Below are 12,584 nucleotides of genomic sequence, written 5' to 3'. Positions count from 1 at the left end.
GAAATTTTTGGCTTACATGTACAAATGGTGTATTCTTTTGTTTTTTGTTTTTTTAATAGGATTTGGTGTTTGTTAGATGCACTAGACAAAAACTTTACCCTTTTATATATATATATATATATATATATATATATAAATAATTTGACTTTCTTTTTTGAAAAATGTATAAAAATTATTATTATTATTTTTTATCCAAATATAAAAAGATTTTTTTTTTATACAATATAAAAATTATACTCTAACCTAATCTAACCTTTCATTCCTGATTCTCGGCCTTCTGAGGTTAAGTAGGAGCCCTCGGCATCTTCACCAATGGCAACATCTCGAACTTCTTATTAGTTAAATAAGTTCTCTTTGTGAAGTGACCCTCCTCGGAAATACCCTTATTTTTTTTATTAATGGCTTTCGATTCTCGTTTCCCCACACAAACCAATAAATCATTGATAAGTATTTTTTGTGTGTGAAAATTATGCATTATACCTCATAACTAAATATTTATTATTCTTTAACATGTGCCTTTTATGTAGTCTAATGATCCAATAAAATAAAATGACCAGCTAAAAAATTATATTAAAAAAATATTTCTTATTAGGTTACTTTTTTTATTGCCCTAGAGTACCAAGCTATTTGTCAATCCAAACATTGTATTTATACAAACATCTTGCATAATAGTATATTAAAGTGAAAACTCAATTAATAATAAAATTTAAATTCTGATTGCACTCCAATTTTATGCCAAGTTTCACTCTAATGAACTATAATTTGATATCCAGTGTCTTTAGATTTTCAATGCACTCCAATTTCATGTCAAGTGTCATTCTAGGTATAATTTATTTTTGTGTCAATTATATTTATATGCAAATTCATGCATTTAAACTTAAAATATTTAAAACATTTGATTTGAATCTATTATGTTTCTATTTTTTTTTTTTTTGGTAAAATATTATGTTTCTATGTGATACTATGGATGTGCACAATTCATTACTTAGAAAAGTTACGCACACATATATATTGCAGTTGCCTATGTAGAGGTTATAAACTAGATTTCTAGCAAAAATTTGCCAAAGTTTTTTAACACTTATAATAATAATTATTATTATCATTCCTTGTACTTAAATCATCCTGTCATTTTTCCCAACATGAATTAAGCTTTAGCAAACCATATAATTTATTTGGTTGCAATCTGTTCTTTAAAAGAGGTGCTCATAAATGTTTTGGGTACTCCATATCTCCTTCAAACTCAGCCTAGGCATGGCCCACGAGCCAGCTGTTTTGATCACAAACAGAGATGGTACTTAAGTGTGCTAACTGCTAAAGCTGCCACAAAATAATGCATTTGTTTAACGATTTGTGGGCTAGTTTTATTTATGTCTTTAGCTTAGGTACAATGGTCCGAGATCTTTGCTCTAAACAGCTTAAAGGCACCATGGTCCAATTAATTTCTCTGCCGAGTTTGAGCTGAAACTGCAGCCCTGCCCAAAAAGTAGAAACAAAAGCAGCCCAAAAAGAAGAAAGAAAAAAAAAAACCTACAAAAGGCACAGTTCTCTTGCAGACCTGTTCTGTTGGGTATTTTTTGCTTTTTGGGGTTCTTGTCTAGGCTTAGTAAATGGTAATGTCTAGATTGTAATTGTAATCACCCACAGTGCAATAACTTAATGGATCACTTACTTACTGACTAGTAGTAAGACTGGGGTACAGAGATTTATCAAACACAATAATTTTTTCTTCTTAATTTTGTTTTTTGTTTTTTGGGGGTTTGGGGTAGGACAATAGGTCCACATAATGCATGTTAAAGTTAAGTACTACTCATTTAAACCACTGCGGCTGGTTGGTCCTGTAAGGGCGGCCAATATATAGGTCAAGTGCCGCATTCAATCATATCTGTAACACCATAGGACAGAGAGAGAGTGAGAATGTGAGATCTAAAATTTAAAAGAAAAGAATAATTGCTGGCTTATGGATTGGGTCTATGGAGTGTGAAGCTTACAGCCTTACAGTGTACTATAAGCACTCCATTTATCATAGCTGCCTCTCTCTGATGTGATAGGAATTAATGATTAGACTATACTCTATTTCATTTTTCTACCCAATCAAAAAAGAAAAAAAAAAAAAAAAAAGAGGAAAGTTTGAAAAGGTGTTGCAATTCAATGTATTGGGTGTGTAGATGAATTTTTGTTTTCTTAGCAATGAAAAAAAGGGTGAAGTTTATTTTTATAAAGTTCAATAGTAGTGAAAATTACAGCAAAGTCTTGAAATGTGAGTAAACGTCAATAATTCTCAATTTGTTTTGCAAAAAATTACTAATTGGGATAAAGAAACCCTTTTTTTCCATTGAATTATCCGATTAAGTGTTCCTAATTCTTGTATAAATAGGGTAAATTGAATAATTAAAGAGAAAAATATAGATTTTCTTAATAAATTAAGGACAAATTAAGAACATTATCGCTTAACTAAAAGCATATTAATCTACAAAATATACTAATTTAAGGGGCATTGTCTAAAAAAAAGGATAAAATTGTGATTTATTGTAATTAGTATGTAATTATGTTTATCACAAAACTCAAGAGAAGGATGTTATTTTTGCAAAACTTAAGGGGCCATTGTCTTCTTCTTCTTCTTTTTTTTAATTAAATTAAAATTTATTTTTAAACCATAACGAAGATTAGCATAATTTTCCTTAAATAGTATTATAGTATTATTTTAACAACCCAGAAATAGTACTTCATATGAAATTGTCACATTTTTTTTGGAAATCACATTCTTTGATTATACCAATGAAGTAGCTCTGTCACTTTCTCCTCCTAATTCTTTCCCCCTTTAAGCATGCTGATTTCTCTCTACAACTGTCTTTCTCCACCTTTCTTTGTACCGTAGCTATCAAAACTATTCAATCTACAATAAATTTTATTTATCTTCAATTAAATTAATAAATTTTTTATTTTCTTTATTCATCATGTATAGTATGGCTATTTATAATGAAAAATAAAGCAAGAAATTACTGAACCATATTTCGGCTTTAATCAATTTTGGATATTTGCTTGTGTCTGTTCTGAAATGGGGCCTAAACCGTATAGTGGGCCAGTGAGTATGGAGTGATGGGGCCTAAACTATATTGTGGGCCAGCATTATGGGGTGTGAGTTAAAGCCCACCTCATTCATTTCATAATTTCATACGGCTATCCATTTAGGCCATGGAAGCTTTTGCAGATAAATGTTTGGTTAAAAAAAGTGGGCTTTACAAATGAGAACCAACATTAAATCCCAAGATGGTGACACATTTGCACGTGTGGCCACTACTTGAACCCACAGTCCACAATATATATATATATAGTTTGATAAGGTGTTGTTGGTCCACAATGAGAGAGTACTACAATAATGAAAGGATAGCAAAAAAGTTGGATTTGATTTATAAATAAATTATATATATAAAAAAAAAAAAATTTGAAAGGAAAAGAGATGGGGGAGACTTTGACTAAAATCCCATTTGAGAACCAAAATCCTCATGCTAAATCTTTTAATGGGTTGGTAAGTGGTACTTTGGTTTCAACTTTCAAGTTTAACAAGGCTGCTACAGAAATGTTAGCTTAGCTCATGACTTTGAATTCGATTTTGCTCCTCTTTTTGATGCCCTGTTTGATAAATGTGCTACAATTTTGTACCATGTAATTAGTCTAGTACTTGAAAGAGAAGAAAGAAATTGCCAATAGTTTGGTATTATTAGCACTAGGATTAATGATAAAAACAGAATAAAGGGCATAAACAACAGTAACACCACTAGGGTGATGGAGCTTTTTTTTTTCATTGAATAGCTATATAATAAACTTAGAAGATAGTGTGTTAGTATTTTATGACTATATCTTCATATGTAAACTTCTTTGGCGGCTTGCTATGTAGTTTAGTGAGACCATATTAAAGGCATATGGATTCTGGGATCTATTTTGAACTTTCATGTCTCCATCTACATTTAATTTCTCAACATTAATCAGATCCTGAGTCCAATTGCTCCTTCAATTAGGTCCATTCATTTGCTTTGGCCATGCATTTCACCAATAGTGAGTTGATTGGAAATTAATTCTATCATAGGCCATTGAATAAAAAGTTTGATATGTGTCCCCCCAGACATACTGAACAAAAATCCCGTAGAATGATTTCCTTTTTAACTTATTTCCTTATTTTTTTCTGTTGTGAAAAGTTTTATCACATTTGTATGATAATTTAGAATTATGGGCCTACCTACAAGACTCAAAGGGCAGGTTCGTTGAATCGAAGTTATGTCTTCTAGATTTTGGGATTTCACAATTGATATAGAAAATCACAAGACGGTATAATATCAGTACATTTGAACACAGCTTAGTACTTCGTCCCCACAAATATCAAGGACTGATTGGTTACTTCCGTGAAAAGGGGAGAGAAAAACAACCAAAACACAACATTTTGAACTCCAAGACATTAGGTTGCCTACAAACCAATAACTATTCATAATCCCCACCTCAATATCAATAGTGACATGGACCACATGGTAGACGATCAAGCTCTAGTAGTAGTACAGAAAGCCGATCGAGTTTTTTTAGAAATTCTGAGGAAGAAAAAAAAAAAAAAAACACTATACTTTTTTATTGATAATTCCCACAGGTTCCTGACTTAAATTTCTAGATGTAAACTTTATACCAAATTTTGAGATGGAAGACAAAAGGCTTCAATGACTGTCTATGCAATATGGTCCCAGACTTGACAAGGTCAGCACATCTAACCCCTGGATGCCATGATAATGAGTAATGACTATGGCCATTTAATATAATCCCAGATTCATAAAAATTTGAGGAGCTGAGGATCATATATTGGGTCTTGATATGACCTGTATGATCTTAAAGTTTTACCTTGGGTGCATGCAGTTGTGAAGAAGTCAAGAATATCACACTGTAGGCTACTTTATTGATAATCATTCTCAAAGGTGAAAGGATGGCAGAGGCAGTGCGTGACAGGTTAGAGTAAAAAAAAAAAAAAAAAACTCCAAATTGATGATTTGAGATAAATCAATAACATGTGATTACTAGATGAAATGCGCATCCCGTATAAAGAGAATCTCTAAACGTGAGGCATTTATATCAGAAAATGCTTCCAACACAAGGGTTTGATCAGACTATTAGATCATTCAATGCTGCATTGAGGCATGTTTTCAGTCTGCGCACATAAAGCTTTGTCCCCCAAAAGCTATGGGCTCTATAGTGTTGGGAAAAATCAGTACTTTAACTTGACTGGCAACCTTCAACCAAAGAGAAGGAGGATATTCAATTTGGTTCATCAATTAAGCCCATTCGCTTAATTCATGTTCAATACTGAAGTCATTTCATTGGATGTGCTAACTGTTCAATTATACTATTTCAATAATTGAAACACGAGCAACTGACAGTGCTACAAATATTCTAACTAGTAATCAAAAAAATATTGATATTAAAACATGTACACTTCTACCTGGTCAGAACAAAATTGTCAAAACTCACAAGTATTCATGAGTACATCAGACTGCACAAACAGGTCAATATCAAATCTGCATTGCTCACCATGGTACATTTAACTTGCGACTAGCATTAGCATGATATGCACATTAAATTTTGTATAGTTCTACCATTTTGTAACAAAATCAACAGGCCTCATAAGTTTTTATGAGCATATCAGACTGCACAAGTCCTCCATCCTTGCTTGCGAAATGTTAGTGAAAGGGAAAACCCTGAAGTTTCCATCACTCAGGCAGGTTAATGTCAACTGTTCATTGCTTACCATGGTCTGCATTTAAAATTTACCAGCATTAGCATAGAATATAAACCAGAGTCTATCGAAGTATCAATATATATTTTTTTTTTGGTCTATCAAAGTATCAATTATATCATAACATGCTATAGTCCATTTGTAGAGACTTAGAAGGAAGAATAAATTTTATGTTCAAAGAAGTCTTTTGAGGTAGACATTCTTAAAACAAATATTTTTTTGCCCCTTACGGAGAAAACTTAAGAAGGTACCAAACTACGTAAGCTGCAGACAGAGTTGAAATCAAAGCAAGCAAGAAAGGCCATCAGGAAAGTACAAAAATACAGATGAATATAAACTTAATTGATGCAGAATTGTATTGGGAGAAGCCATCTATCTTCATTAAAAATAATTTAACTAGCCATACTGAGAAAAAATCAGTTACGGTATACGGCAGTAATCTTAATAAATAATCTACATTCAGTATGAGGCAATGGTTTCACTTCCTTTGTGCAGTCAGAAACATACATACCAGTACTACCAAACAAATCCAAAGTTGTTATCCTATCTCTCCTGATTTTTTTTTCCCATTTAGATTGCTACTTTCAGGTTTTGACATTATAAACAATCAAATTGCCAAAAAAAGCCATTAGTCTTTGGACAAAGTGGCATTTCCTCCCTCCATAAACAAGGGGTGAAGGGTGAAGTCACAACTCACAAGTTCAATGTCATACTGGAGCGTGAATTAATTGTCATTAATTCATCGAAAGAATTGCTAATAGTAAATAAATCTATACCTCACAAGAAGTTGCTTTGTCTGTGCAGCTCCACCATTTGAAAGGAACACAATCAACATATTGACACCATTTGCAATATGGGCTGATGTTAACACCTTGAAGAACTACTACAATACATCCAGCAAGTCTGCATAAAGAAGAAGCTCCTCTTATAACATATCACCCGCCAAAAATTTCTAGCAACTAGTAAGAGAAGGAAGCTTGCCATGCAAAGAAAGGAAGAAAAAGAACTTACATAAGACCAAAAAGAAGAAGAGAAATACTCCTCAGGACTGGCCTGTCTAGCTTCTGCTTCAACTTCAACTTGATAGAATCTTTAACACCATACTCAAAGAGGTCTACTTTGTTTTGAGCCACTAGCCTGAGCTGAGGGCTGAACAAAAGCACAAATCCAAGCAGGAAACCTGATATAAAACCTCCAATATTTGAAAAATTGTCTACATAAGGTAGCAGACCAAGGACGAAATTGATCATGGTGACAAAGAAAATTGATGCTACAGCTGAAAACTGCAATCAAAGAAAAAAGCAATTATTAGACCACTTAATCAGACTAATGGTATAGAGTGATAACTGGGGGTTGAGAAAAGAAGAAGGTGAAGGACCTTATTGGAGTAAATCTTCCAGTTCCGAAGAAGCACAGAGAGCATAGCTCCAAGCAATCCATATAGAGCTCCGGATGCACCAACTGCTGGAATGTTTCTGACAAAAAGTGCAGCCACCAAGGTACCAACAAAAGCCGAGAGTATATATACTAACCCAATCCTTACTGCCCAACAGAAATAAAAACAGCAAGAAGGTAAAATTCTTTACAACACTTTTCAAGATTTAGCTGTATACTTATTTGATTAAGTGAATCAGACTAAAGAGAAGAAAATAGTTACACTGTCCAAATTCTTTCTCTAAGAAAACCCCTATAAGGACAACACTGCAGAGGTTGATGACAAGGTGGATAGCTCCAGCATGCAAACATGGAAATGTGAAAAGACGCCAAGTTTGGTGATATTCTGTTAAGAATGAATGTTGAAGAGCTCCCATTTTACCTAGCCTGCAATATTGAAAAGCATCAATTTGAGATTGTTGGAAAGCACCAGACAGAGCCAACTAATAGCATTGGGCTGAGATCTGTCTGATCAGTGAAAAATATAAAGCAACATATTAGAATCATTTTCTAACATGTAAATGCAATTATTCAGTGAAAAAGACAAGTCAAAACACAAAAGGCTAAGAGTATAACAAACAGAAGATTTATATGTTAAAACATGAACTAAAGACAACACAAAGTACTATTAAGCTGCGCTACAAAACTTTGGTTCAGTCTCCAAAATTAGAGGATGTTAAATTGGCTTTGGAACTAAAGAACCACTGAACCACACACACACATTTTTAGTTCTCTAGGGCTGAAATCACCATCACTATCCATACTCCAAAGGTCCTAACTTTTATTAAGCAAGCTTAAGTCCATTAAACATACAGAGAGATCCAAAACACAAAAAAAGAAAAAAAGAAAAAGAAAAGAAGACATTTCTCAAACTTCCTTGTCAACAATATTACTATGTAAGAAAGACAGGTGAGAACATAATTTTAGAGACTTAATTTTATGGATTAATTTCTCTTAAATGGGTGAGGCTTAATTTTATTAATTTTAGGGTTTAAGTTGTTACACCCTAAACTATAGGCATTAAAATGTAATTTTCCAAAAAAAAAAAAAAAAAACCCAAAAATAAAATTTCTCAGAATTTACTAGAAACCCAGCATAAAAGATTAAAAGCTGCTAAAACCATTACTAATTTCTTCAGCAATCAACAACAAAAAGACAGTTCCAATGCAAACTTTTCAGGTCAAAGAAACTCAAACCCCAAAATGAAATTCACCAATTAGAGAAGGAATCATCAAAGAAACTGAAACCCAGATAAAGAAACCGATAAAAGAAGAAGATTTTGTTAGTAGAATTGAAAAAACTCACGTGGAAGCAGAAGGACCAAGCAAGGGATTCTCAGAGAGAGGCTGAAAAGAGAGCCTCCCAAGCAGCTTGAAGGCGCAGTCTTGGTGGGAATTGTTCCAGCAGTCATTGACGAACATAGTGGCGAAGAAGGCAACGACGTGGAGGATCACGAAGACGGAGATGACCCATGTGTCGCCGCTGCGGCGGCGCTGAGAGCGGGAACCGAAGAAGCTGAACTTGATTCGGTCTTGGAGTTGAAAGGTAGTAGTGTCAGCACGATCGGATGTGAATGGTGGTGGTGGTGGTGGTGGTGGTGGAGGAGGAGGAGGAGGAGGAGGAGGAGGGGCCTTGATTTCGATATGGGTCTGGAACTTGCAGTTGGAGTTGGTGTCTTGTTCCGCCATTGGAATAGTGGGCGTCTTTTCACTCTTTCAAGTTGCAGGAAAAATGGTTTCTTGGGTTGGAAGGTACAACTGTGTTTATTTAGAGGGAAAAAGAGAGGGCGGTTGGTTCTTTCTGTTTCTCGAAACGGTTGGGCTTGGCGGGAATTTTTTTTTTTAAGCTTAGCATACGATATTTTTGTACTCTCATAAAATAGTAATACAATTGCAATAATAATAATAATAAAAAAAAAAAAAAAAAAGTAAAACAATCTCACACTTATGATGAGTTTTTTTTTTGGTTGGAGGGACCAAAGAAGTTATTTGAACTCTTAATATTTTTGTTAAAAATACTATAAAGTGTTAATCAATTGAATTATAAGACTTTTACTTACTTATAATGTATTTAACTTTCAAATTTTAATAATATTTATAAAGAGAAAGAATATCATTAGATTGCATAGAGTTGATGATTGGTTTTGCCTTTGGTGCAAAATGGAGGATGAAAGCAGTATTCCTGTATAGGATGAAACCCACCAACACACGTGAAAAAAGAAGTTTATTGGTAGTGTGTAGAGTTGATGATTAGCTTTGCCTTCTGTGCAAAATGGAGGATGAAAGTAGTGTTCAATTATTCATACCTTGTAACTCTCTGATGCTAGTTCGAGTATGGACGAGATGTTAATGAAGCCTCCACCAACAATATTGTATCAAGCTTTACTAGGCGAGGTATTTTTCATATTAACTTCATTCTTTCTTGAAGATGTATGGCATGCTAGAAATAGATACAAGTTCTTATGAGAAATTTTTTTAAATAATTAATGTATGTCTTATTATTTTCCTCAATTAATATGAATCTTAGGTGAAATTTTTTTATTGAGTATTCTTAGGTGAGTTTTTTTTTTTTTTTTTTCTTTTTTTGTGTGTGTAGAAACGATAGTAGACTTTATTTTGATAGATTCAAATTTTACAATGGGGAAGAAAAAAGAGGGACATTCTTCCAACTAAACAATGATCTCCTCTTTCTCTTTTGCAACATTAGTCAAAGCTAATGCAACATGATTACATCATAAAGGTATGCTAACAAAAGAGAAAAGAAAAAAGAAATCAAACTATCTCTAATCAAAGTATTCAAATTCTTCTCTGCCCGAACACATGATGCATCTAAGACTTCACCTATGTTGTTGTGTAGAAGAAATCCAAAACCCACTAATGTAGTCTTCTTTGACAGTGAAATAGACAAACACAATTTCATGTTGGAGAAGTACCAATGAAGGATTGCGAGAGACTCATACTATCCCTACCAATAACTTGTTTTTTTGTGAGTAGGAGAATCCAAAGGAGTGGAGACTATGGATGGATGCTTGGCTAGATGAGAAGAATGATTCAAGACATCAATGGATGATTGGTTGTTAGGATCACGTAGTATACGTTTCCATGATCGAAGGGATGATTTGTTGTGGCCCGATAAATCCTCAGGAAAATTTGTGGTTATCTGATTATCTCCATCTCAACATCAATGTTTGAGTACCCCCCATTTAAATTTTTGTTATCCATAGCTGGGATAGTTTTCAAATTTCCTTCAATAACCATTTTTTTATCTGTTAGAGATATATATTAGACATATTAGCCCAATGTAATAGGCCCAAGCCCAGTCCTGCTTGTACTAGTAGTCTAAGGTTTAGTCGTCTATATATACTCATGTTATGACTCATTGTAACACAGGTTATTGTACTACACTCTTATACACAATAAAGATGTAGCCCTTAAGGGATTCCTCCGTGGATGTAAGCCGTCAAGGCTGAACCACGTAACCCTCGTGTTCTTAATGTTCCTATTATATGCTTCCCCTTCCGCATCCACTCTAGCATACACAACATGATATAACACATCACGTTGCTAATATTCATCTCAATGCTAATATTTAACATTATCCTTCTCACCCTTCCTTGTCAGTTGCTGTTGTAGTTGTGTTTAAAATACTCTCCCTAGAAATAGGATTAGACTTATTCGAAGGAATTAGGACAGGATCTTTGGAAGTATACGAAATGATTAGTTGTGGGTTATCTGGTGATTTGGAATTTAGATTTGATGAGGGGATAAGATTTCTGGATATTGTGGATTTAGGTAGGATACTACCCCGTTCAAAATTAGAAATATGATTATGATCCAAAGATTTTGAAGTTTCCCACCCATCCGAGATTCTAATTGAGTCAACCAGCTATTGTCCAATTGTTTTCACAGTAGATTTTCCTGTCAACAGATTACCAATCAGTTGTTGCTGGATTAAGGAGGGCTCAGCTATACCATCTTCCCCCTCAAAGACCTAGATTTCCTCTTCATCTTTGTCATTTGATTTGGATTGTTTGAAATTACTTTTCTTCTAACCAACTTTTGGAGCTATAGCATGAAGCCATGGCCCAAATTGGAACTCATCCTCATCCGCAGAAAGACAACCTTTTTTTTTTTAATTTTTTTATTTATAAATTCATGATCTTGATGACCAAGAATACAACAACGATAGCAGAAGGTAGGTAGTCTCTCATACTTAAAAGAGACCCATCATTCTTCCATATTTTCAATATGAACTATTTTTCCCCTCATCAAAGGTTTTGTGATATCAATGTCTACTCCAATACAAAGGAAAGGGCCCCAAGCAAGACTACTCTTTGGAGCATCAACCAAAGGAGGAGTACCAATCTCATTGGCAATACGAATACCAATAGTTCTATTCATACTTTTAATATGAACATTGAAAACCCTAATCCAAAAGGGAGAACGTTGGAAAATAACCTTACTTGGGCTGAGATCACCATTGAAATGCTGTAACAAAAAAGTTTTTTATCAAAAGACCATGGACTTCTGTCTAGAACTTCAACCATGTCCTCCTCATTAGCAAAGATAGCCAAAAATAGATTGTTCCCCACTTCTTTGATAGTTACACCATATGAGCCTCGCCAAAGTTGTTGAATGGTAGTTTTGAACGCCTACTTATTAAAATCTTTGTTGATTTGTAATTTTAAAAAGAAGGCTAAACTGAGCTTGTTATTTAGAGAGAGCTACTTCATGAGAATTAACAACCAGAACTCCTTTTTCCTCTTTAGAATGATGAAACTTTTTCCAAAGCTCCTCCATAGCCCCATCCATAATTGGTACAAAAACAAGGTAAGGAAAAAAGAAAGGGAAAAGAAAAAGGAAATATAAAGAATGAAAGAAAGCCCCTACTACGATCAATTAACATACCGAGAAGGTTTGAATCTTACATAATAAAATGCAAATTAGTTTTTTTTTACTTTCCAAGACTACTGAAAGCCAGTGAGAGAAAAGTTCATTTTTCACTCCTTAGGTGAGTTAACTTATAGCTCTTCCTTTGAAGAAAAAACCTATAGTTATTGTTATAGGTTTTTTTTTTTTTTTTTTTTTTTTTTTTTTTTTTTTTTTTTTGGGAGGATAACCTATAGTTGTAGCTAATCATATTAAGGAGGGAAGGTAGATGAGACTACCCTCATTATGTAGTCCATTAGGCCTCTAGTGGGCCAATAAACAGTCGTTATCATAAGAGGTTGCATCCAGCTGTATAGTCCATTGGACCTAAAATGGGCCATCCAAAAATCAGTGATAATAAGATCAAATCCTCAAAGGTAAAAGTTTTTTGGTCCACTCTTCAAAAAAAAAAAAAAAAAAAGAGTTTTTTGGTCCACAAAAAGGGAAGGAAGTCA

The 12,584-nt window shown here is 33.8% G+C and overlaps 1 protein-coding gene across 1 annotated transcript; it reads right to left on the bottom strand.

Annotated features, from left to right (window-relative positions):
* Positions 1-5,382: 5,382 nt before the first annotated feature.
* On the bottom strand, positions 5,383-9,028 carry LOC126710228 (RHOMBOID-like protein 8). Its single transcript, XM_050410607.1, has 6 exons — positions 8,507-9,028; positions 7,425-7,588; positions 7,146-7,309; positions 6,779-7,050; positions 6,544-6,670; positions 5,383-5,785 (listed from the first exon to the last, which is right to left on the bottom strand). Exons 1-6 carry the CDS (start codon positions 8,887-8,889, stop codon positions 5,663-5,665), a joined length of 1,233 nt encoding a protein of 410 aa, XP_050266564.1. The 5' UTR covers positions 8,890-9,028; the 3' UTR covers positions 5,383-5,662.
* Between the last annotated feature and the right edge of the window lie 3,556 nt (positions 9,029-12,584).

This window comes from Quercus robur, chromosome 12 (assembly GCF_932294415.1).
Source record: "Quercus robur chromosome 12, dhQueRobu3.1, whole genome shotgun sequence".
Lineage (NCBI taxonomy): Eukaryota > Viridiplantae > Streptophyta > Magnoliopsida > Fagales > Fagaceae > Quercus > Quercus robur.
The sequence above is the reverse complement of the archived record's forward strand: the minus strand, read 5'-3'. Positions and strand labels throughout refer to the sequence as shown.